Here is a 22,508-nt window from a genome sequence, read left to right on the forward strand (position 1 = left end):
CATTTCACCTTTTGACAAATGAAAGATTCTTATGTGCAAAAACTGTTTTCATCATCACTCTGGCTTTAGAGCTTACCTGGAAGACAACCCTTGACTTCTCCAGCAGATACGTCCTCATGTTTGCCCCGATGATGTTCCCTTTTCTGCCAAAGCCGATCTCGATGTACTTCCCAAAACGACTACTGTTGTCATTTCGTGTGGTTTTAGCATTCCCAATCGACTGTAGACAAAATGATGCGTTGTTTGTATATTTAAAAAAACAAACACATTATTGACAGGAAAAGTAAAAAATGTGTTCAACCGTCACCTCCAATATTGGGTTGGAAGCCAAAACCTTCTCCTCCACACTGGTCTGCTGTGCTGCTCCTCCAACCACAGCAAAGTATCGCATGGTGAATTTGGCTGAGACTGTTTTTCCTGAGCCAGACTCTCCACTGATGATGATAGACTGGTTTTTCTCCTCCCTATATACACAGATAGTGTGATTATCAAATCCTATGCAGTGAAGTTATGCTGAGACAGTTCAGTCAGTTCATCAGTGTTGTTGCAGTGCACCATAAACAAGACAGTATAGGAGCATATTCTTACTGTATATGTATATGTTCTACTGTATACAATTTGTTGTAACATGACCCCCTAGCCTTTGACCTCTGACCTGGTCATAGTGCGGTAGGCTTCCTCGGCCACAGAAAAGATGTGAGGTTCCATGTCGGCCATGTCCTGGCCGCTGTAAGCATCGATCACCTCTTCTCCATATATGGGGAGCTGGTCATAGGGATTGATGGCCACTAACACAATACCTGGAGGGACAGGAAAAGAAAGCCCCATCAGCAAGGGAATCTGTATGTTGATAGAAATATTTTGCAATAGCTATATCATTTTCATCTGCACTTAAATCCAAATGAGGAACATCTCCTAAAACTCACTCCGTCTATTTTAAGTCTAAATTAAACGAAGCACATGTCACTCATAATTATAGTGGAAATAAACACACAACCTTTCGAAATGTATAGGGATTTAAGGGTAAAACAAAACATTTGCCATTGACAAAACTACACAAATGTAATCTTATCTAGGATTAAATTACCTAAATAGTAATATGCAATTACATCTTGAACCAGTAGCAGCGAGGGAGTTGGCTCCCTGGCTCAACCTTTGACCTACTGTAATATAGTTGACATTATGAGCTGTGATAATGCAGACAGAAGCACTGAGGAGCTGTTTGTTGCTGACAGTACAAATCTGAAAGACCGTCTGTTACTAATGTTGTCCGACTTTCAGACAATCATCCCTATTTTAGCTAGACTTCCTTAAATCTGTCTGTTTTTGCCAGTTTAGTGCTCACCACAGTACGTATAGATGCTGCTGTAGTCCAGGAATCGAACCCGCAAGTTGTGCAAGACAGCAGGTTCATGGAGGAAGCTGAGAGCTGTCAGGTCATTTTCCCCCTCCAGGATGTCGGGGTTCCCCAGAGGTGGGAGATCAGAATGGGACACCACTGGATAATGGGTCTCCTACCAATAGAGAAGGAAGTTAGGGGTTCTTGTGTAAAAATATAGAGAGGACACTGGGGCTTATGCTGTTTTATGAGGACCATGATACTAGAGCATTCACATTGATATTTGGATAATATAATCTTACTGCATGTCTCACCTTTCCATTAGAGAGCTGTAGCAGTAGATGTTTTTTTCCAGGACTGTAGTCCTGGAGGAGCAAGGCTGACACCCAAACTGCATCTGGGTCAGGAACCCACACACATGCTCCCTAGCAAAGGAACAGATTGGTTCAGGTGAGTGTGAAGAGTGAAAGAGATGCTGCAGGTTGAAAATACTCGGTATGGTTAGAGTGCAGAAAAGAAGAGATTTTTATTTCATTTTTCATTTTCTCTCCTGACACTGTTCAGGTACATGTAACACTTCCTGGCCCCACCCAGACAAGACATTTGTCATCCATCAGCATAAAAGGCTCCTAAACAGTGTTAAAAATTAACACTGGTCATCCTACTCTAAATTGCCCGCATGGATTAGCCATTACCTACTTCTAACATATCTAATTTGCTTATTAATGTGTGCATTTTAGAAATTAATCCACACTTATTGACCACCAAGTTCACAGAAATAAAAACACAGATTTGTAGATTTGGTCACAGCAAATCTATCATTAACTGTAACCTTTTGGCTGAAAAATATAAGAGAGTAACTACCACTTCTTCTACCAGTAATCATTCACTAAAATGAAAACATTTTATAAAAAATTGACATGACATGATGGGAAAGGCTGACACACATACCAGATATGTCATGCAAACACAATCATGCTAACCTCATTAGCAATATAGTTTTTATATCATAATCAATTCTCTTCTTTTACGGACCTACAAATGGTAGGCCCTCAATACAGTCTTACCTTGCTGTATAGCTCCAGTGATGTCATCTTGACTACTTTAAAGCATGCAGATAGACATCATTTAAAAAATAATCAACAGGGGTAACATCAGCACGTCCCTCTGAAAAGTCTGTATCCTCCACAACTCTGCAGAACAGCCACTTTGTGTCCTGGTCACCGTATTTTGCACTTTGTCCAGGCTCACAAAGACAAGTTAACTGTTAATCTGTGAGAGGATGCAGTGATTGGATGGAGGGGATTCTCCATTTAAATGTGCAATGTGAATCATTACTGCCAGACCGGGTGGCCCTTAGAAGATGTACTTTTGGGGGATCAGATACATCTCAACACAGAAAATACTTTCTAAAGAAAAAAAAAAAAGACACACTAGCAGCAGACTTAATGACATATCAACTCATTTTTAATAAGTAATACAATCAAATTCATTTCAGCAATCAGCCTGCTGATATTGAAAAGGGATATTCATGATTTCAGCTGGATACATTATTTACCATTAATCCTTGACAGGGATAAAAAAAAAAAAAAAATACAAAATCATTATTCCTCAGATGCTAAATGACATTAAAACTCAATTTCTTAACTGTAATTTGCTGTGTCACCAATTCTGTGCGTGAGTGTACCAAGAGGCAGCATGTGTGTGGTAACATTGACACATTAAAAAGAAATGTGGACTGAAACTGATAGAAACAAAGACTAAACAGCGATGTTTCACAGTAAGCACCAATAATGATTAGGACTACAAAACATAATTGTACAATAGATAGAAGTTTCAAGTCATTTCTTCACCATCATGTGTACAGCACATTTTACGCTTAGGGTAAAATACCAAGCAGACTTTAGTTAAACGCACTTCAAACAACCCTCTTCAAAATGACATGTCTCCTTTAGGGTCAATACTGAACATGAGTCACAGGATGACACAGCTGTCATCAAGTACAATATTTCCTTGAAATTACAACAATAAAAACTTGACTCTATCCCCTCCAATGGATGTACAAGGGATTAAAAACTTCACCATTTGCATTAGTAACATCAGCCGGCCTGCAGGTTGGCACCGATGCTAATTTAAATGAGATCAACTCAGTATAGTTACATCTCAACTGGTTGCACTAGAAAAGACAGTGTTTTGTGTCTGACAACTTGTGGAGTGCATCATAAAATTCAAGAGCCAAAGATACAAAACATTCATTTCCAATCTGCCCAAAACAAACAAAAAGCACCCAGATCAACTTTTTGCTGACATACAATGTTTGAATTTGACATGATTGTCACAAAAAATACAAACCCACTCAAAGCCTTTCAGTAAAAAATACACTTCTCATCAAATACTGAATTTGTCACAATGTAGATAAATTATTTTTAATATTTGAAAGTTCAAGGGAATTTTTTTTAAATGTCAGTCAAAAAAAAAATCAACTGAGCTCAGAAATACGTCGAGTAATTTAATTGCAGTTGAAGTCAATGAGTCCCATCCAGTGGAGTTAATGATAAAAAGACGCATTTGAGACGCCAAGCGTTTGTGGGTTCAGGAGAGGAGAAGACAGTTCTTTAGGTTGAACTGGAGTGGTGTAAGTCGGGTTAAGGTTTAAGTTGGACGCAGATACTCGGGGACAGTTCATCAGGGCAGGACTGCTGTATGGCTCCGACTGCTCATGGTCACGTGTACAGGTGTTGAACAAAACCCTACAAGAGGAGAGGATTGACAATTAGAAGAAGAAAAAAAAAAAAACATTCTCTAGTTTTTTAGACTGCTAGGTTGCATCTTATATTGTGTAAGAATATATGCACTAAGTACAAAACTCATATGCCTTTTTTACCTACAGCAAGCTAGCCACAGGTGGGACAGGTAATACATTGTCGACATAATTTGCCTAAATTGTCCCTTAACCAACCTGTGCTATACGCTCTCCATATCTTCACTGCCGTTGCCCTCCTCCTTCAGAGTGTCTCCCTCATTGGCAGCCTCCTCGACATGAGCCAACATATCAGCCATCAGTGCCTCCTCTAGCCTTTTCCTCACACTGTACACCAGCTCCTCCTGTTTCCTACACACAAACACAACAGGAAGCCGTTACAGTTGGCAGTTACAGCTGCCACTGAATCAGCACTGAACAGATGGTGTGTTTTTACAAAGAGCAGGGTCACTTGTTATGGACTGTGGAACAGACTCAACTCTGTCAACTTAAGGGAGGGGGGCAAAAGAAGACAAAAAGGAATGAAGAAATCTTCAAATTCCAAAGATTTCTCCATTATGTCTTTGTGACTCAGCCTTTGTGGTTACTGTGCTTCAGCATATAAAATGGAAGCCCATATATCATGAACTGGGAAAAACAGATAAAATATGCCATTATTCACACTGCCTGTAGTTATTTCCTGTTTTTAAATACACTGAAGGAGATCTGAGCAATATTTGTAACAAGTGTTTCACAGGCACACACATGCGGATACCTTTTTTGCTCAAAGCAAAAAGTTCAAATGAGAAAACAGAATTTTGGATCTGACTTGATATTGGCTCCAGCAATTAATAATCAGCTTCTAATACCTAGTACAAAAAAAAAAAAACATCACCACCAACAAGAACAACAACAACAGGTGATCCATGTGCGGATGTGTTCTGTGATCGCCCACCTGATGTCCTCATCAGTGACTATGAAGGCCTTACACAGCGGCTGTGTGGTGTTGAGCCAGACTCCTGGGTTCTTCTCCACAGCTGCAGACAGCTGGCCGGTGATGGGAGCAGCGCTCGTGTGCAGAGCGCTCGCAATGGCCGACAGGAGAGTCTTGTCTGTGCAGCCTGGACCGACACCTGAAGGACCAAACGCGTGGTTAAAAAGGACATTTTGAAGAAACACCAAAGCTGTAACTCTGCTGAGAATTAGTTACATATTATATCTTATATCATCATATTTAACTTGTGTATATTACCTTGCAGACCTTTAGGTAGTTCCATTGTTTTCACCAGCTCCTCGGCAATGTCATAAGCATTAAGACCACTGAGTTTCTTCTCCCAAAATAGCTGTAGACAAAAAACAGAGTAATATTAGCAGCAGGCAGTTTTGACACAAATAAACCAAAACATTTAAATGAAAATATGCCGCTGCTTCCAGTACAGAAAAAAACAAACAAAAAAAACGAATACACCATTAAAATAATAAAACTCTGGTCTGGTCCATCCAGTTTCAAAGCAGCACATTCCCATCCAGCATTAGCAAAGCATCAGATATCAGGGGTTTCTGGTTTGTATGGGATGGTGTTAACGGTAACAGACGGAGACTGTTCACCTGTCTGGGCTGGTCGACAGCTTTCTGAGGGTCCGTCTTCACTTTGTTGTTTGGGTGGTTAGTAACCTTGGTAACAGGCTGCTTAAAGATCGAGGCTGTCTGCCTGACTGGGAGTGATGTGTTCAAGTCAGGTTTGCCCTTAAAAATATCAAGCACAGAGGGAGGATGAGGCCAGGGTGGACAGGAGAATGTGAAGGGGCAAATAGACAAAAATATGACCAGTTATTCCACAAGACTGTTGATTACAACCACGCGAGCAGACATCATTCACACAGCACGTAGAGGCCTATGTTCTAAGCCCCACTGCTCAAACCAGTTAACTGAAATGATGCAGCATACAAAATCAACTCTGAAAGGAAACAAATAATAATTTTGCTGTTGTTTAAGTTACTGATGTTCAACATAATCTGCCATTACATACAATTATTCATTAAACTTTTTATACCAGATTTGCCTGAGAATCTACAAGTCCATTAAAAAAGTGATTATTAAAAAACAAAATGCAACAAAGAGTTTGGTGACAACTCATTTTAGAAAAGATAAACCTGCTCCTACATTAGTCTCCCTCCAGGTCTGATGAGTAGCAAAGTTTCAGAAGATTAAAATAGGGCATCAGTTTTTTTGTCTTGTCTAACCTACATAGGTATTTGTATGTATTGTATGGATAAGTAGTTAGTTGTCTAGAGTAATAAAAAAGATTGACAAGCTATATAAAATGTTGCCTTGTTCATGGTGCTGTTGGACTACACCACTTTTGTTTAAAGGATGCAACCAAGCAACCAAACGCGCACCTATATTAAAGTCACTAAACGAGTGGTTGGTTCTAGTCTGCAATTGATGTTTCTGCGTGGGGGTTTCACTTGCAGCTCGACCTGTTAACGTTTGATCATACTACGGTTAGTGTTTGTGTAGTGTCAGCGTTTGGCGGTCAGAGGCAGATCATCATGAGCTTGTTTGCCTCACCTTGTTCTGGTTGTTGTTATCATAACGCAGTCTCTGACGGTTCTTGTTCAGCTTGCTCATCAGCATCTTCCCCGTGCGGAAATCAAAGGAGCTGAGGTCCATCTGGTTACCAAGGTAACGGGCCAGCTGAGGCTTGCTCCGAAACTTCTTCCCAGATGGACTGGTGGGGAGGCAGAGACATGAGAAACACTACTGTTATACTTGAATCATCTTAAACAAAAACAGAAAAGGTAGCAAGACTAAAAAAAAAGAAAATACAGAGACGACGGCAGGGAAGCTAAACGTGACAGGTCACACTTCTAACACAGACACATTACAAACATGGACCACAACATGCAACAGGTCAAAAGCAAACAGAAGCAGATCACATTCAAGTGGGCAATGACACTAAAAATCACATTACTTTGTGAAATGGATGCAATCTTTGATAAACACTCTACCTTAGCCTTGGTATCTAAGCTGCACACATTTTTGTATAATGAGCAGACTACATATAAAAACATATTTAACAACATTATATATACAGCCTTAAAATGAACCCCTAAAAACCAGTGAACACGTAAACAAGGCAATAGTAACACTGGACCAAATGTTTCAGAATGGAAACAATATTAGCCTGAGCAATGACCAACAAAAGGAAGATCTGTGGGTGGTTACGTGCTAGTAACTCATGCAAATGTATCTTACATCATCACAAACCACAGTTAACACCAGTATGAGTGTACAGTTAGCCTACCACAAACTATACAACCGACCCGCCTCCCCCCTCTCTTGCCTCTGTTCCTCATCTTGCTCTTCTCCTCTGCTAAATGAAAACAAATCTGTCTTTGTAGATTCACTTCAATGGGAAATAAAGAGTATTAACTGAGATGACACCGAGTTTTATTCATCAAAAGGCCTCGCCAGGAGCTGCTACTACTAGCCTGCACGGTTGGACAGACTGCTTCTTATCTTAACACTTGTGAGAGGAGCTGGCCTGGCTGGCCTTGTTACCCGGCTGCAAACAGACCCCCCCCCCCCCCTCCCCATCCCAAACTTTATACAGACCACCGTCCCCCCTTATCATACCGCTGTCTGTTTCCGTGCGCAAACTCGGTGTCTTGTGCACCTATAAGTTTTGCAAGCCCTCGTTCGTTTAGTACCTAAAATAATAGACATCGCTTTTTCCAGCTGACAAACCCGACTTTCTGGTCACTTCTTCCATTTTCCAGCCCTTGGGGAGAGCAGTGCAATCCCACCTTTTCTTCTCCATTTCCCACGCGAGTAGCCTATAAATCCACTAAAAGTTACTGCGGATTGGATTTAAGGATTTTTTGGATGTCAGGCCTATCGCTTCTTACGCTTTTGTTTCGACCATATTATAACATGCGTCCTCCGTAATGGGATCTCCCTGCTAACAACATCTCGTTTCTTTGTCGTCGCGCAGATCGCTCCGCCGCGGAACTCGGCCAAATCACTACCTGCCTGTCGTGCACGGGGCACGAGGGCTACATCCGCAAGGAAAACATAGGCCAACGCGGCTGTTATACAGGCTGTAGTTGTTAGTTAGTACTGTAGTAGTTAGTTAGTGCTTATGTCAATGTTTCCCCCTTGAATTTAAATAGTCTATCAAGTCTTTGAATATAACGTTAGTTTAAATAAAATTTTCAACCTGAGCTCTTTGGTTATCTCAAAGCTTTGGGTTATTGAACCTAATCCAATTCAAGAACCGGTCCCTGATCACATCACGAGAAAGGTCACGTGAAGGTGAAACACCAACATTTACAACAAAATAAATTATGTCAGTTAGTCTTTTGTTTTGAAATGTTTACCGGAAGTGTTATTTTCTATTGTCCAGCTTGACGCTAGTAGCTAGCGCTACATCAACGTTAACCTATGGGAAACATAAATTAGGCTACGGCTACAAATAGACCGTAAATAGTAATCACGCAGATGCCGTGACAACAATAATGGACGCCGCTGAATAATTAAAAATACTAGATGTAGTAAAATAGCGTTCCTCACTTGTAGCATGCTCAGTAACACAAAATGTGAAAGTTCCATGTTGGCTACGTGAAATAGGAGAGCCGTTTCACTACGACAATGCATACCGTTGTCATTCCGACTTGGAGCCGGCTTTTGAATGAACAAAGTATATCTTATTGATAAAACACAGACACGATTTTAAAAGCATATGCATGTATTTGTGGAGGCTTTGTGTATGCAACAACGATGCAGAAAAAATGCGATCCGCTTTGTAAGGTTAAAATCTGTCGAAATGGCACACTGTCGACGCACTGTACCGACTCCATACTTAACTCAACATCAGCTGTAAATATCAGGAAAATTAAAGCATATTTTAAATGATGCTACAAAAAAGACCGACATCCTAGCTGAAGACCACAGCATTGCTATTTGCAAATGCGAAACCAGAGTGCCTGATCGGTGATAAACATACTTTCCAAATAGATTATGAAAACGACATATCGCGCATCAAACGATACAGTTAGAATGCATACAGTTGTTGGTTGTTTCATAAGCCTTCATATGATGTACTTACTCGTTTTTATCCATCTTGAAGACACTATCTCGCTTTCTCCCTCTCGCTATGTTAAATCCCTTCTCCCCTCTCCTCTTTCAGTCCCCTCCCCCTTCGATGGGAGAAATGAAAGACATTATCCACGCAAATTTCGCAGCCTGGCTGATAACAGGAATATAACCTGGCGTATTCTAAGTGTGCAACTAGGCCCATGAACCTCGGTGAATATGTGTGAATCAGCATGAAAAATATATTGTATTATCGCCGACTTTAAATATACAGTATACTCAATACATTTTTATTTCACAATACTTGTACAGTACAATTAGTCATGACCAGCTGGCAAATATCAGGTGTAAAAAAGAAAAACTGCTCCATGCAAAAGAAAAGTAAATCAGCATTGAACACAAAATAGATAAAAACAAACTCTCAGCAAACAATTTAAACAAAACTTTTTAATAGTTGGCATTTTGCAGAATAACTGGACACATTGGAGCAAATAAAGATTTATGCACATTAAATAATAATGGATCAAAAACAGCATTTATACAGAGTGCATCTCATAGTCCAAACTCCTAACAAGCCCTTGGTGACTGATTGTTGAGCCAGGGCATCATACTTAAGCTTGCTTGTGTAAGCAATCCACCCATGTGCCCATTCCCAAGCCCTGGTCCTGTAGGCAAGACACACAGCCCATTCGTTAGCAAATTGTACATGAACACATCAGTGTGTAAGAAAAGCACATCCTTCCTTGTCTCTGAGGTTTGATTTCTGACAAGACCACATCCAAGTAGGGGTTAAAGGGGTAAGGTGGAAGTGGCTGTGGGTTCGGGATGGTGAGGAGGGCTCTGAAGGTGTATAAACTTTAATAGGGCTTGGAAATATCAATATAATGTCTGTGGTGTGATATCAGAATGGGTATCACGGATATTATCTGGGATTTAGATTGCAATATAAGTATTATAATACTGATATTATACTTGATTATTGTAGGAAAGCACAAATGGCCAGTACCAAAATTGTCACATTATTCATAATTATGAACGGAGTGGGAAAAAAAATCTAAATTGACCATTTAAAAAATAGTCAAGCTCTAACCACTACATCACAAAAATATATTTGAACAATTGAAATTGAAATAAATATGTCGGGGCAGCTCTGCTCAATGCATACTTTTTCTAAACCTTTATTTTGTCATAAATTGACTCAGTTTCTATTCTAAAACTAATCTGACCCTTTTGCAAAGCTTTCAGATTAGAGGCATGAAGCCTTTATGTCTGCACAGTTGTCATCTTAACAAGCTTACAAGAGCTACAAGAACTCTATGGCCTTTATCCTTCAATAAGCTTTTGTTAGTGAGCACTACAGATGTTTTCGAATAGCGGGGATTTCTGGCCTCAGTATGAGGTTGCTTTTACAGATGCATGAGTTGAGTGCCAAGTGTATGCAAGGTGACAGAAACTTTAATCAATACTCAAGTGTGTTTACTTGAATGTTCAGTTCCTACACCTGGCATGGCCTACACCTGTCTGTATCTTATCATGAGTACATGGGTGGGGCTAAAGCTAACGAGCAATCCAACTGCACATTGCAAACAAAGTGTGTGAACAAAAGCTCAGTTACACAAGTGTTGGTTATAATAACAATACACTCACAATTTAGTTTTGTGGGACTTTACTCATCCTTGCTGAACTTCCCTTTAATGTATGGCACATAGTCCAGGACCAATCGCCAGTCTGTGAAGTGAATGAGCGCCACTCCACCAACTGTTCCCCAGGCAGCCATATTTGGTACCCTTGATGGAAAAAACAATGGGATTCATTGATGGGACTGACTGCAACACACATATCAAGAGCAACTTGGATAGTTATACTACTTAATTCAGGTGGCATGATATTCTTACAAGTCTTACACTTTTGTCAGGACAGCATTTTTAAGTTTCAGCATGCAGACTTCCCTAAGTCTATGCACAAACTGACACAGTAATGGTGGTTAACTCACAAAAAGCTACCATATTCATATTCTGAAGAACTGTCAACTGCAGCAGTTTGAACTTAAACATATTTTTTCCCACCTTAAGTCAGTGGTTGCTATTTTCACGTGTTCATTATTATAATTAGTATAATTATAAGTCATAAGTTTTGTGATTACTGACAACTAGAACCAAATGAAACAAGCTTGAACACTGGTTTAAGTTGTCGTACATAGGCAAAAGTGAATTTCTGATTAAACAGATAGTAAAAAATTGTGAGTTGATAGAAAAGCTTCTAAAAATGAATTAGTACTTATGTTTGTTTATTTGCTAATCAACAAATTGATTATAAATAATAATCTTCATAAATTACTGTTCAGCAGTGGCCATCTGAGTTTTTCTCTGTGTGCACATTGCAATGTCAATTATAGTGCTGTGCTCTCAATATAGTTATACAAAATCAAACAGCTGTCAAGTATAATTTCATTAAAAGGCAAACCATCATATTTGAGGGAGAAAATGTTCCAAAAAAACACATCATGGCATTAACGCACATGCTGAATTCTGATAATATATATTTGATTTAGCATAATTGGAATTTTATCAGACTAATAAACTGGTCAAGTATTTCATAAATAAACTGATATACCACTATATTTGATCAAAGGAATATGAGCAGTTCTGTACTGAGATAGCGTTATTGAGGGCATTACAGTCATTTTGATAAGGTTACCTAGCAATTAAATCTCTGACACATTTAAGATAACACAATACTTACAACTTGTTGACAATGTTAACACCGTCCCTTACCTCCTAGCTAGCTCTTCAGTTATCTAGGAAAAGCATGCTAAAAAGCCCAGCTAGCTAAGTCAGTAGAAAATAAACAAGCAGGCTAAGCTAAAGTTAGCTAGTAAGAGAGACTGTATTCTACTGTATTAAGCAAAACATATAAGGACACAGAGGCGTTGATATCATTTTGAACATGACGCAAGTAAGTTACTCAAACAATATTTCTACTACAGTAACGTTACTCTGTTGTTGACTAAACTTACCACGTCCTTAGAATAGTAATGTACTTGGTACCGACCAATTTATTTAGTATTTTCTGGACCATCGTGACCTCTCAGTTGTAGTTCTTTAGCTACACGGTTTACTCAATGATGGCCGTTAAGGACCCTGGGCTGCCTTTTCTTATGCCTGGTATTTAAATAACTAACAAACTGTGTGCACAGCTACGGGTCATTTCAGGCCACCATTTCAAAGGTCTCTGTTTACAACACAGATTTGTTTTAAAGCCTCTGTGTACTCTGCCTTAGGCAACCATGTGGTAATAGATTAATAATAACAAAATATTCCAGTCCTGCACGCGTTGACTTTATGAAATCAACTGGCATTTACTTGTATCATGTCTTGAATTTATATGTGGTGCCTTGGTTGCATAATCATGAAGCTGTCACAAACTAATTTGTTCCCCTAACCGGCAATTGACAATAGCAAATATGAACAAATTCATTTTCCGAACTACAGTAAACCCTTTATTACATTGTTTTCCTTTATTTTCCTTTTTATGTATACAATATTCAAAAGCCAGACATTGGAAAAGGTATAATCTGTTATTAAAAATGGCACATTTATTGCTACATTACTGTTATATACAGGACAGTTCTCAACTATATATATTTATTTATATATATATATATATATAAAAAAGAGAGAGAGAGGGTGAGTGAGGCACACTGAGGACCCTGCAGGAGTCAAGTGTCCTCACTCCCAAGATGTCAGGCTCTGTACCTGCGAATGTATTTTAACACTCAATAATCTCCCCTTTTAGTTCAACAAAGATATGACAAAACTGTTGAAAGCAAGTGTTTTATTACTGCTTTCTTATACCAAAACAAGTTCAAGCCCGTCAACTTAACATTTTCCATCATAATATTGTAATTGTCTGTTGACATCATGTGCTCCTGCAGTGGTCGGCTTGCTTTTCTGCAGATTTCATTGTGTCTATGTCAAGACTCATGTAAAGAAATAAGGTCCCCCCCCGCCCCAAACAAATAATTTGAGTATGTAGGCTGATGGGATGCTCACAGAATACTAAATGACATCAAGTCAGATTTTCCTTATGGAACAAACCAGCAATATTCAGTACAATTATTGATCTTGTAATATTAAAAAGAAAAACTTCAAATACAACTTTTTGAAAGAAGTGATTAGAACTTCTCACAAAAAGTCACTGTCAATGACATCAAAGACCTGGAAGGGTGAAAGGTCAGGAGGTGAAAATAGTCAGTGGAAACTATCCTGAATATACTAAAAGTCACTGCAGCAAAGGGCTTGCACTCCGATATACAGAAACTTAAAATGCTCCAAGTCATTAGAGGTTCCAGCTACGACAGAAAATAAAACTCACTCCCTACATTGAAATTGAAGCAACACGTACACTGAAACATGTTAATGTGCATCAAAAGCAGACAATCGGAGCCAAAAGCAGCATCTCTTGAACCCTGTTGTCAAGTGATGTCAAATTATATAGCAATATCGGGCAGATAGAAAGAAAACTCATGACCTGGACCCATTACCTTAACTAAAACAACAGTTTGGGCAATATAATCCAGTTGAATAATTAGAAAAAAAAGGGAATAAAAACTGAACAAGATCTACGTAACATTTATTTATTTAACTAGATACACTGAAAGAAAATCTCTTTATACCATTTATACTTCTTCCTGAAAAATTGAAAAAAGCATTAGAAGGGAGGGTGGGGGAATGAACAAGTACCTCTTTAATCTCCATGATATATGAAATGATATGGATCACAAAATAAAACTGTCTTAAATGAAAATACAAGTTCAGGCACTGATAAGGTATCACTCTCCCATCATGTCATCTTAAGTCTTGAGAATGAAAAGGCCACACTATTGATTTGTATAGGTCTTTTTCTTCATCTCTTTTTGTAGAAATTAAACACACGATGTGCTCTACCTCCCATTTGTGATTACATGTTGGTCAAAACCATTCACAACATGATATGACATGGGAATATCACAATAACACTGTTTTGTTCTCCATATTATCCATTACCTTACACCCAAATACGGACGTCTGCCTCCAAATAAATGTACAGGCTACTAAGAAGTGAGCTGCACACGGAGAACCACTTTGAGGGCAAACATTAGAAAACGGTGAAATGGAAACTAGTATACTGTATTGACAAAAACCAGGAACACAACTTTGAAAATGAAGGTGATCCACATTTGTATGGTAGCTACATTCAAATACCAGTTGCATAATTACTGTTGAGACAAAAATCTTCCGACATTTTTCCTCAGTGCCTCACTGCTAAAGTAAGAAGACTTCAACAAGACTGTGGCACAAAATCCCCCAAATGGAAAGAAAAAAAATCATCTGGGTAGCTGATGATACGCCTTACAACTAAAACTGGAATCAAGGATACACCAAACGCTTTTTCATTTATCATCTGTTGACCCTTTTCCTCTGCCATCCCGGTGTCAAATGTCAAATATCCCCCTTATTTAGCTCATCTACAATACACTCTAAACTTCAAACTAATATTGCCATTTATGTAAAAAATCTACAATGTATAGACTAACAAAAAAATATATATTTTATATATATATTTAAATTTTGAAAAATGAAACATATCCGAGTAATGTATGAAGTGAATTTACACATTACACCTTTCTCAGTAAGAAGTGTGAGAACAAATTTACTCAGGAGGAAGGTGAGGGGCTGTAATTCAGTGGGAATGCTCATTTAGGAAAAGAAAGCCTCCGTTACACTGAGGCTTGTCTGCTTCAAACAACTGCGGACTGATGAGACCCCTTCATCAAAAGGAACCCAGATTTTTTTTTTTGTCTTTTACAGAACATCATTAAGGAGGAAAAACTTGAGCTGTTAATTCTGCTGGCATTGTCAGAAAACCATTTTAGGTAAGTAAGAGCACTAAGTGGTGCTGATCACTTAGCAAGCGTCTCAAATGGCTTTTATACAAGACTTTCAGGGACTGAAATGCACAAAAGGTCAACACTTAACTTTTAAGCCTAAACCTATACAACTGTGCTTTGTCTTGTCTTAAGTATGCTTTTGTACATAAAGCAGTACCAACACCTGAACCTATGACAAGGGATTACTGGAGAAACACTAAAATTTGTGGTCAACAAATGGGAAAGCACGGTTTTGAAGTTGACAGACTCTACCACTTGGATAATTCATAACCTTCAAGGAAGGAGTCTTCTATTCCAAGTCTCCAGATGCCTCGTGGGATGAGACCAGGCATCAGTCAGAGACTTCCTCTAGGTCAGAGTTCCCGTCTTTTAAAAGCTGCTTTTTAACTGTCAAGGCTTTGACCTTTCCATCGCCTTCCCTTCAACACTTACTGATAAGGTTAAGGAAAAGTCACTGAATTTAGACAATTCAACTTAAACTATGGGCTTGGTTACATAACATATGTAAGACTGTACCATCACGCTGGGAATGACATACATTAAAAATAATTGCTCATACACATAAGCAATCCCACACAATAAATGTTCCTCACATGTAAAGCAATTTGCTTAAATGTCAAATAGAAAACATGTAACAATTAGGCACAAATCCTTGATTCAATTTGTGTTTGTTTAGGTCTCCTTTCTTTCACAAGAGCACCTCTCGGCAGTGTGTGAAGTCCCAATTTGTGGCAGGACAAAATGTACTCCGGTGTTCCATCATCTTGTGGAAACCAAGAAGATTTTTTTTTTTTTTACATGTATAAAACAAAGCAAAACTAAAAAAAAAGTTCTTCACATTTGAGCTTGTAGTCATGGTTGGGAGTGCGACAAACAGGCTGTGTCAGTTTTGGCAGTATGCATGTGTGTACGAGTGTGTGAATGTGCATCTTGAAACTTGAACGGACAATACACAGACATGTCCACATATACACACACACACTGAGAATAATGGGTGGAAGAAATCTGTTAAGGCCACATCCTCTGACAGCCAGGGAAACACCACCAGATCTGTAAAAAGCAAGGACCACAAACATTATGTTGTAGAATTCCTTCAACAATCATCAACAAAATATTGAGGACAATACTGAGCCCACTGACTCCTACAAACTAGTCAATTAATATTTTAAGTTATAATCCTTAAGATATTCCCAAAATCTAACCCCCATACCTGCAAACTCAGATGGTTGAAAAAGGTGAAACATCATTCAATTACCTCTAACGTCCGTTTTCGGAGAATCAGAGAAAAGCGCATGCATTTAAGTGGCATCTAAATGAGGTACCGAAATCCGCGTTGCTTTTCGGTCCGGTAGATAATGGTCGTTAAGGCACCGGTGCCGTATTAGCACCGGCCTGGGACATTCCCCCCAAATAAAAACTCTTCGGATCTACACGATTTCACGTGCATGACATTTTCCCATTCAAAAGCGATGTATTTACATTTAGTGGTTGTGTTTTCATTGTTTGTGGCAGATTCCGCCTTCCCATGCTGGATTCTAGTTGCCCTTCCACATGACGGATTCAAGGGAAATTGCTGGTCTTTCAAAAGAAACATGTTCTACTCCTGCTCCTTAACATTTAAAGCATTCAACTGGCAAAACATGGAGTGGCTGTAATCGTAAAGCAGCCACAGGTAAGACCATGTATTTGTCACTGCGGTTAGTGCAGAGAGCGATTGTCTATCAAAAATGCATCTACATAAGACAACAGTCAGGATCCGTTTTAAATATTGCAGGAAGTAATGGAACAAGAAGGAGCAAGCGGTTAGATGAAGAGCTACAGGCTGCACACCTACTGCTCATCAAGGTAACCAACTTCACTGAGTCCTGCTGTTGTGTTGATAACTGCATGTGCGTCATTAAATTAGATAGCGATTGCTCATGGAATGATGGGAAAAGACCAATTATAGACTGGTTTGGGCTACTCTTGTTGTATTTCTGACAAAACCGCTGGTCCAGGAGTATTTTCTTTCCCAAGAATTCTGGGACTTGTAGTACTGAACTAGAGCTGCACGATATTTTGTTTCATCGTCTACATCGCAATGTGCGCATGTGCGATAGTCACATCGCAGGACTTTTCGATGTTGACACTACAACTTCTCTGCTGCTTGTTAAAAAAGTAAACTTTCACCGTTCTCCTTTTGTTACCGGCCGAGCCTTCCCCTTTAAGACAGGCGGCCATGTCTGCAACGTGTGTATGTGACGCAACGTTAGTCTGACAGGGTTTGTTATGGGAAGTGAGGCTCTCAGTGTGTAGAAAAGTACCGTAAGCGGCAGCTGCCGCTGACAGTGATGCACGTGCTTTTCCATGGGTAGTGAAGCTACAGTAGGGACAGAAGTTTATTTTTTTTTATGTTCGCTACAAAGACAAACTAAATCACCCGATTACTGCAACGTCATTACGACATCTCCATTTTTCACCGCAAAAAGCTGCTACCAGCCTGGCTAAAGCAAATAAAGTTACAGTGCGTTCTTTTTGTCTTGTAATCGCGACTAGTAGCTCGAGTGTGACGTCACATCCATGTCGAAAAACGAATAACCGCGGGTTGTTGCGTTCTTTTTGTCACACAATACTACGAGTCGGAGAAAAGATGGATTTTTGTACAATTTTTAGTAAGATTTAGGATTCTATTCACCCAGTTATTGACATATTACACAAATATATTTCACAGTTTGATACATAAAAATTACGTTTTGATTAACGTTAGGCTACTGCTCTGCTTTTTGCTCAAGACTCTGCATAAAGCCATTGTTGTCATATAGCAACCGAGAGTCTCTAGCCAATTTCAGCTGCACAAGCTACAAAATAACTAATTAGGCGGTATTTAACTCATAATAAGACTGTAGCGACATGCCTATAGGTAGCAGTCTACAGTGCTATGTGTACCACTTCTTCATTTGGTTACAACAAAGACAAAAGTGCATAAAATTGTAGAAAACCACAATGTTTACTACGTGTGATGCACGACGTAGCCATCTTTGAAAGTGAACTTGGGGTCCTCGGAGTTCAGACGACTTGACGAGTAGTATATACGACCTCGGTGGCGTTCTTTTTGCAACTTCCGGTTCGCAACTCCGGAAAACGACTCGTAAATCGACTTTGGTGGACAAAAAGAACGCACCATTAGTCTAAAGAAACAAGGAGTCTGTCCCAACTAACGTTACGGTTCGGCGCCGCGACGCTGGAAACGTAACACTAATCTACAACAGCAGCCTGTGTCTGATATAACGGAATTTACACTGATTTAAGTGTTCTTGGATACACGGTTTGTTGCTAGTGCGTGACATACAGGCTCTGCATGCACAGCAAACCACCAATCACAATCAATGTTGATCAATTTATCAAACAAGCAAAGCAGGCCCTTCTAGTCGACCACAACCTGAAATTTAGAGGAAGCAACTGTGAGAATGCATGCATTATTAATATCATTCACTTTAACCTGGATTGATAGTATTATATGAATACAATGGTGTCAGGTCAGTCAGTGTGTTTCTTCCTAAATCTAAATTCCCTCTCCAAAATCTCTTGAGAATAGTAGTCACAGCGCTTACTTGCTTTGGTGTTTGTAAAGCATTAAAGTTCAACAAAGAATGGTTCACACATTTCATTTTCTATGTAGATGCACTCTCCGAGAATTATTTATTATTTCCAAATAGAGGTATTTATGTAATCTTGTAAAAATTAGTCTCTTTTCATCTCTCTCTCTCAAAAAAAAAAAAAAAAAAAAAAAAAAAAGGTTACCACCAGTAACCATGGGTGTTGCCAAATCAACCAAGACTGAAATCTTAAGGATTATAACTTTGTTATTGTGAGTTTAAAAAAAATAAAAATCCTATAACATACTAAGTGTTACATCCTCAATAATCAGTTCAGTAGGCAATCCTTAAGGCCTACCTGGTGTTACATGTGGCCAACTGGGTTGTGCCCATCTCCTCCCATACTAGGATGGCCTCCTGAGAGCTGCATGGGTGCTTCACCCACCACCCCAGACACCTTCTCCTCCTCACGGCGTTTTAAACATGCTGCCTTAGGGTTAAGGTTACGCTCTGACAGAGAAAAGGGAAAACAGAAACAGGCCTTCTCAGTATAAAACTATTACTGGATTTAACATAGGTAAACAACTGTGCTTCCCATTCATGATGTGCTGCTTGCAGACTGACCTCTGACTTGCTGTTCTAAATTGAGGATGACATTGACGGCTTGGTGCAGGATGAGAAGTTTGGTCTGAGGTTTGTCGTGGCTGAGGTGCAGCTGGCACATCCTCCCAAGCTCTTTAAATGCTTCGTTGATGTCCCGTACTCTGAGACGCTCGCGGGCATTGTTAGCCACTCGCCGTTCCTTCTCACGCTCCATCTTCACCTCAGGGGGAAGGTCCTCGTCATCTTCGTCCTCCAGACTAGTTACAAAAAGAGATGAAATGATGAAGCCACAGGCAGAAAGAAATTTCAAGACATACCATCAAATACCTTAGTGTGACCTTATGACTAGCATTCAGCTACTTTAAATTTAGCATCAATAGCAGGGACTGTACACCCACAGTTAAGCTTCGTACTGAATGGATGCACTAAAAATAATAGACGTGTGAGAAGTTAAATGCATACTATATAAAAAGGGAATCCTTGAAAAACATTATCCAAGATATCATTTTATATCTATGATTCTACCAATCAAAAGTCAGATTTTCAACACCAGCTTCACAATGTGCAAGAGCCCACAAAGCACAAGAAATTGCCCCTCTATTGGAGAAACTTACTCATCTTTCTGGTCTGAAAGGCTAGAGAGCATCTGGAGGGTCAACGCCTCCTTTCTGAAAGCGTGACATGAAGGGAAGGGGGATTTCAACATTGTTAAATACCTAACATAGTCTGGGCAATCAGTGGGGCACACAGCACAGAAGAGATGACTAAGATGAATAACATTGTCTTAGTCATTTAACAGCTGACATGTGGAACCTTGCAGCAGAAATTTACAATAGCAAATGGGTTCCGTTATATTTTCACACTTGGCAATTGTGTCAAGACAATCTCCGCCTTTGTGGGATACAATTTTTTATTTCATGCCATTAAATTCAGTAAGTGCAGATTTTTCTCTCTCGCTTTTTTTTTTTTTTTTTTGCAGTTTTTTATAAAGTTTTTGATTAAAACAAATCTAGAGCACAAAGACTAGAAAACAGAGTAAGGACCATCTTACCTTCGACTGCGTGCTGCCTTGGACTCCTTTTTTTCGTCTTCGGATTTGTCTGCTACAGATGAGTTTTCATCATCCTCTTTGTCTTCTCTTTTGATGTCTGAGCTGCTAGAGGAGTGCGTGGAGCGGGCCAAACCACCAGGGAGACCTAGGGACAAACACATAGCTGTTAGAATGTTCCAAAGTACTGAAACATCTCTAAAGAGGGGATGTGATACAACAGAAGAACATGGAAAGCTAATAAAGTTAAGAAGAGATCACTGAAGAATTCTCAAATGCATATCACTGTGTATGTACACAAGCTTTGCCACAAAACCAAATATTTTGATTTCAACACCCAGATACTCAATCATGATACGACTAAATACAAGACATACTATGGTGCAGTTTTACTGAACAACAACTGACATGCTCTACTGTACGTAACAAGATATCTATTTGGGCTTACTGGTAAAGCCTTCCGGCTGGCCAACTGGCGGTGTGGGTCCGGATGCGTGATGACCGTGCAGAAGAGTGCTGCTGGGAGGAAGGCCTGTGGGCTCCTCGTGTTTCCCTCCCTGCTGGTGAAGGTAGAGAAGCACATGATGTGGACAGACATATCACAACTACACCCTTGGGAAAACAGACTGCCACTTTAAGACATAATGAGAGAGAAAAAAATAACTCAACATGTCCACAACTGTGTGAGAGAAAATATTTAATTATTGATGTAGCTCATTAAAAATGAGTTTTTTGCAAACATCTTTTTGGTGTAACCAATGTTAATTAAAGGAGAAAAGTGCCATTGTCATTTCTAAGCACCTAGATACATAGAAACTAAATTTGCCCATTGCATTTAACCCATCCTATATACAGGAGCAGGGGGCAGCCGCAGTGCGTGGGGACCAACTCTATTTAACTCACTAAAACAAGATGCATAAAAATACCATTTACTCCTAATTGCTTGCAATTTTACTTTTGGCCAGCAGATGGCACAAATGATAATATATTTGACATTTTTTGTTCTTCCTGGAAATTAAATTAATTGCATTAGGAATGCAATTTTTTTATGTTTTTTTTCCTCATATTTTCTTGCTAATTAGAACAGTAAACTAATTTCTTCTAAAAGGCGATTTAATACCATAAAATCAAGGTACCCTATCAATCAATACTTCAAAGTGTATTGCACGTTACGGTTCTTGTAAGCCAAGTTACAAACAACATAGTAGGTTTATTTCAACCTCGATACTGACAGCTTCTTCAGCAATGGCTGATGGAATGAGCATGTACTTCCAACTAGGGCTGGGCGATAAAACGATAACGATATGTATCGCGATAGACACATTATCAATATCAATAGAAAATGCGGTCGATAAAACGTTCGATAACTTGTTTTTCTTCATCAGAAGAAACCAGAGGTTGTGAATCAAGTTTGGTTGCATGAACAAAGGCCCTCACTCTCTGGCAACCTAGCAACGTAGGGAGTGACACTCTAACAGCCAATCATGTAACAGTATCATGTTTGGTTGCGCCACATCGCTGTCTCGTGTTCTTCAATAACAGAACCGTGAGTGGAGTGGAAAGTGAGTGCCGCAGCGAGCGAAGAAATCGTTGAAAAAACAGGAAAAGTCAGTATCGCAGTTTTAGGGATTTTATAAGTCTGACCGTAGTCAGACCAATGTTGTCAGACCGTCGTCCCCACCAACACTGGTAATACCATAAACTTGTTTTACCACTTTAGCCGCGCTAACACTTTGGAGCACAGCCGTATTCGCCATCAACGTCCAACAACATCTGCAGCTGCAACACGGCACAAGCAGCAGAGCACCATGGAGAGGTACTCTGCATCAGCGCCTTACTAAACGCTACAAAGAAATAACGGAGGCAGACATGCTGAGCACTGTCCAGAAGCCAGGTTACCAACCTAGCACTAAACCTGCAGAAAATAGTTCCTTCTCAGGTTTCTTATATTTAGCTAACACTTTGCACTATTTTATGACACTTTAAGCACTTGTTACTTATTCTTTAATTTTGCACCTTAATGTTAAGAGATAATTGTTAAGTGTTCATTGTGATTTTAGACCTGTTTACATTTTAATTATTTGAGTGTTTTCCATGGTTGTGTTGACATTTCTGCTTTTATAACTGAGGGGACTATAATCAGAGCAGGGTTAAGTTTAAAATAAAAATGTTTAAAT

At 39.4% G+C, this 22,508-nt stretch overlaps 4 protein-coding genes across 19 annotated transcripts in view; all 4 read right to left on the reverse strand.

Moving 5' to 3' along the window:
• si:dkey-110c1.10 (unconventional myosin-Vb) overlaps window positions 1–2,433 on the reverse strand; it is a 31,226-nt gene extending 28,793 nt beyond the window's left edge. The window contains exons 1-6 of the mRNA XM_028587690.1: window positions 2,407–2,433; window positions 1,654–1,764; window positions 1,346–1,514; window positions 656–800; window positions 308–464; window positions 77–220 (exon numbers count right to left, since the gene is read on the reverse strand). Coding sequence (XP_028443491.1) covers window positions 77–220; window positions 308–464; window positions 656–800; window positions 1,346–1,514; window positions 1,654–1,764; window positions 2,407–2,433 — 753 coding nt within the window. The remainder of the gene's footprint in view (window positions 1–76; window positions 221–307; window positions 465–655; window positions 801–1,345; window positions 1,515–1,653; window positions 1,765–2,406) is intronic.
• Window positions 2,434–2,784: 351 nt separating this feature from the next.
• Window positions 2,785–9,262, reverse strand: mbd3b (methyl-CpG binding domain protein 3b). Of its 5 annotated transcripts, none has more exons than XM_028588416.1 (7): window positions 9,190–9,262; window positions 6,651–6,810; window positions 5,688–5,825; window positions 5,332–5,422; window positions 5,035–5,212; window positions 4,299–4,451; window positions 2,785–4,089 (listed from the first exon to the last, which is right to left on the reverse strand). In XM_028588416.1, exons 1-6 carry the CDS (start codon window positions 9,201–9,203, stop codon window positions 4,304–4,306), a joined length of 729 nt encoding a protein of 242 aa, XP_028444217.1. In that variant the 5' UTR covers window positions 9,204–9,262; the 3' UTR covers window positions 2,785–4,089; window positions 4,299–4,303. The 5 variants fall into 5 exon arrangements, with proteins under 5 accessions (XP_028444217.1, XP_028444215.1, XP_028444216.1 ...); XM_028588414.1 differs by lacking the exon at window positions 9,190–9,262 and adding an exon at window positions 7,991–8,132; XM_028588415.1 differs by lacking the exon at window positions 9,190–9,262 and adding an exon at window positions 7,889–8,132.
• A 341-nt stretch (window positions 9,263–9,603) lies between these two features.
• On the reverse strand, window positions 9,604–12,323 carry LOC114561870 (cytochrome b-c1 complex subunit 10-like). The gene is made up of 3 exons (XM_028588005.1): window positions 12,193–12,323; window positions 10,824–10,963; window positions 9,604–9,841 (listed from the first exon to the last, which is right to left on the reverse strand). The coding sequence occupies exons 1-2, from the start codon at window positions 12,252–12,254 to the stop codon at window positions 10,843–10,845; spliced, it is 183 nt and encodes a 60-aa protein (XP_028443806.1). The 5' UTR covers window positions 12,255–12,323; the 3' UTR covers window positions 9,604–9,841; window positions 10,824–10,842.
• A 672-nt stretch (window positions 12,324–12,995) lies between these two features.
• Window positions 12,996–22,508, reverse strand: part of tcf3b (transcription factor 3b) — a 39,567-nt gene continuing 30,054 nt past the window's right edge. For 11 of the 12 annotated variants that reach the window (XM_028586771.1, XM_028586778.1, XM_028586779.1 and 8 more), the window contains 6 exons: window positions 20,780–20,891; window positions 20,335–20,479; window positions 19,898–19,951; window positions 19,305–19,540; window positions 19,039–19,190; window positions 12,996–16,155 (listed from right to left, as the gene is read on the reverse strand). In XM_028586771.1, the coding sequence (XP_028442572.1) occupies window positions 19,045–19,190; window positions 19,305–19,540; window positions 19,898–19,951; window positions 20,335–20,479; window positions 20,780–20,891 (693 nt within the window). In that variant the 3' untranslated portion in view covers window positions 12,996–16,155; window positions 19,039–19,044. The remainder of the gene's footprint in view (window positions 16,156–19,038; window positions 19,191–19,304; window positions 19,541–19,897; window positions 19,952–20,334; window positions 20,480–20,779; window positions 20,892–22,508) is intronic. The other variant, XM_028586773.1, reaches the window with a different exon arrangement.

This window comes from Perca flavescens, chromosome 9 (assembly GCF_004354835.1).
Source record: "Perca flavescens isolate YP-PL-M2 chromosome 9, PFLA_1.0, whole genome shotgun sequence".
Classification (NCBI taxonomy): domain Eukaryota; kingdom Metazoa; phylum Chordata; class Actinopteri; order Perciformes; family Percidae; genus Perca; species Perca flavescens.

Excerpts from the sequence above, each read along its gene's own strand:
- mbd3b (XM_028588412.1), bottom strand. The coding sequence starts at position 7,902 with ATGGAGAAGAAAAGGTGGGATTGCACTGCTCTCCCCAAGGGCTGGAAA. Across the intron at positions 6,811-7,792 it reads AGCGATGTCTATTATTTTAG|TCCATCTGGGAAGAAGTTTC; the intron begins GTACTAAACGAA and ends CCTCCCCACCAG. Across the intron at positions 5,826-6,650 it reads ATAACAACAACCAGAACAAG|GGCAAACCTGACTTGAACAC; the intron begins GTGAGGCAAACA and ends GATATTTTTAAG.
- LOC114561870 (XM_028588005.1), bottom strand. The coding sequence starts at position 12,254 with ATGGTCCAGAAAATACTAAATAAATTGGTCGGTACCAAGTACATTACT. Across the intron at positions 10,964-12,192 it reads ATTACTATTCTAAGGACGTG|GGTACCAAATATGGCTGCCT; the intron begins GTAAGTTTAGTC and ends TTTTCCATCAAG.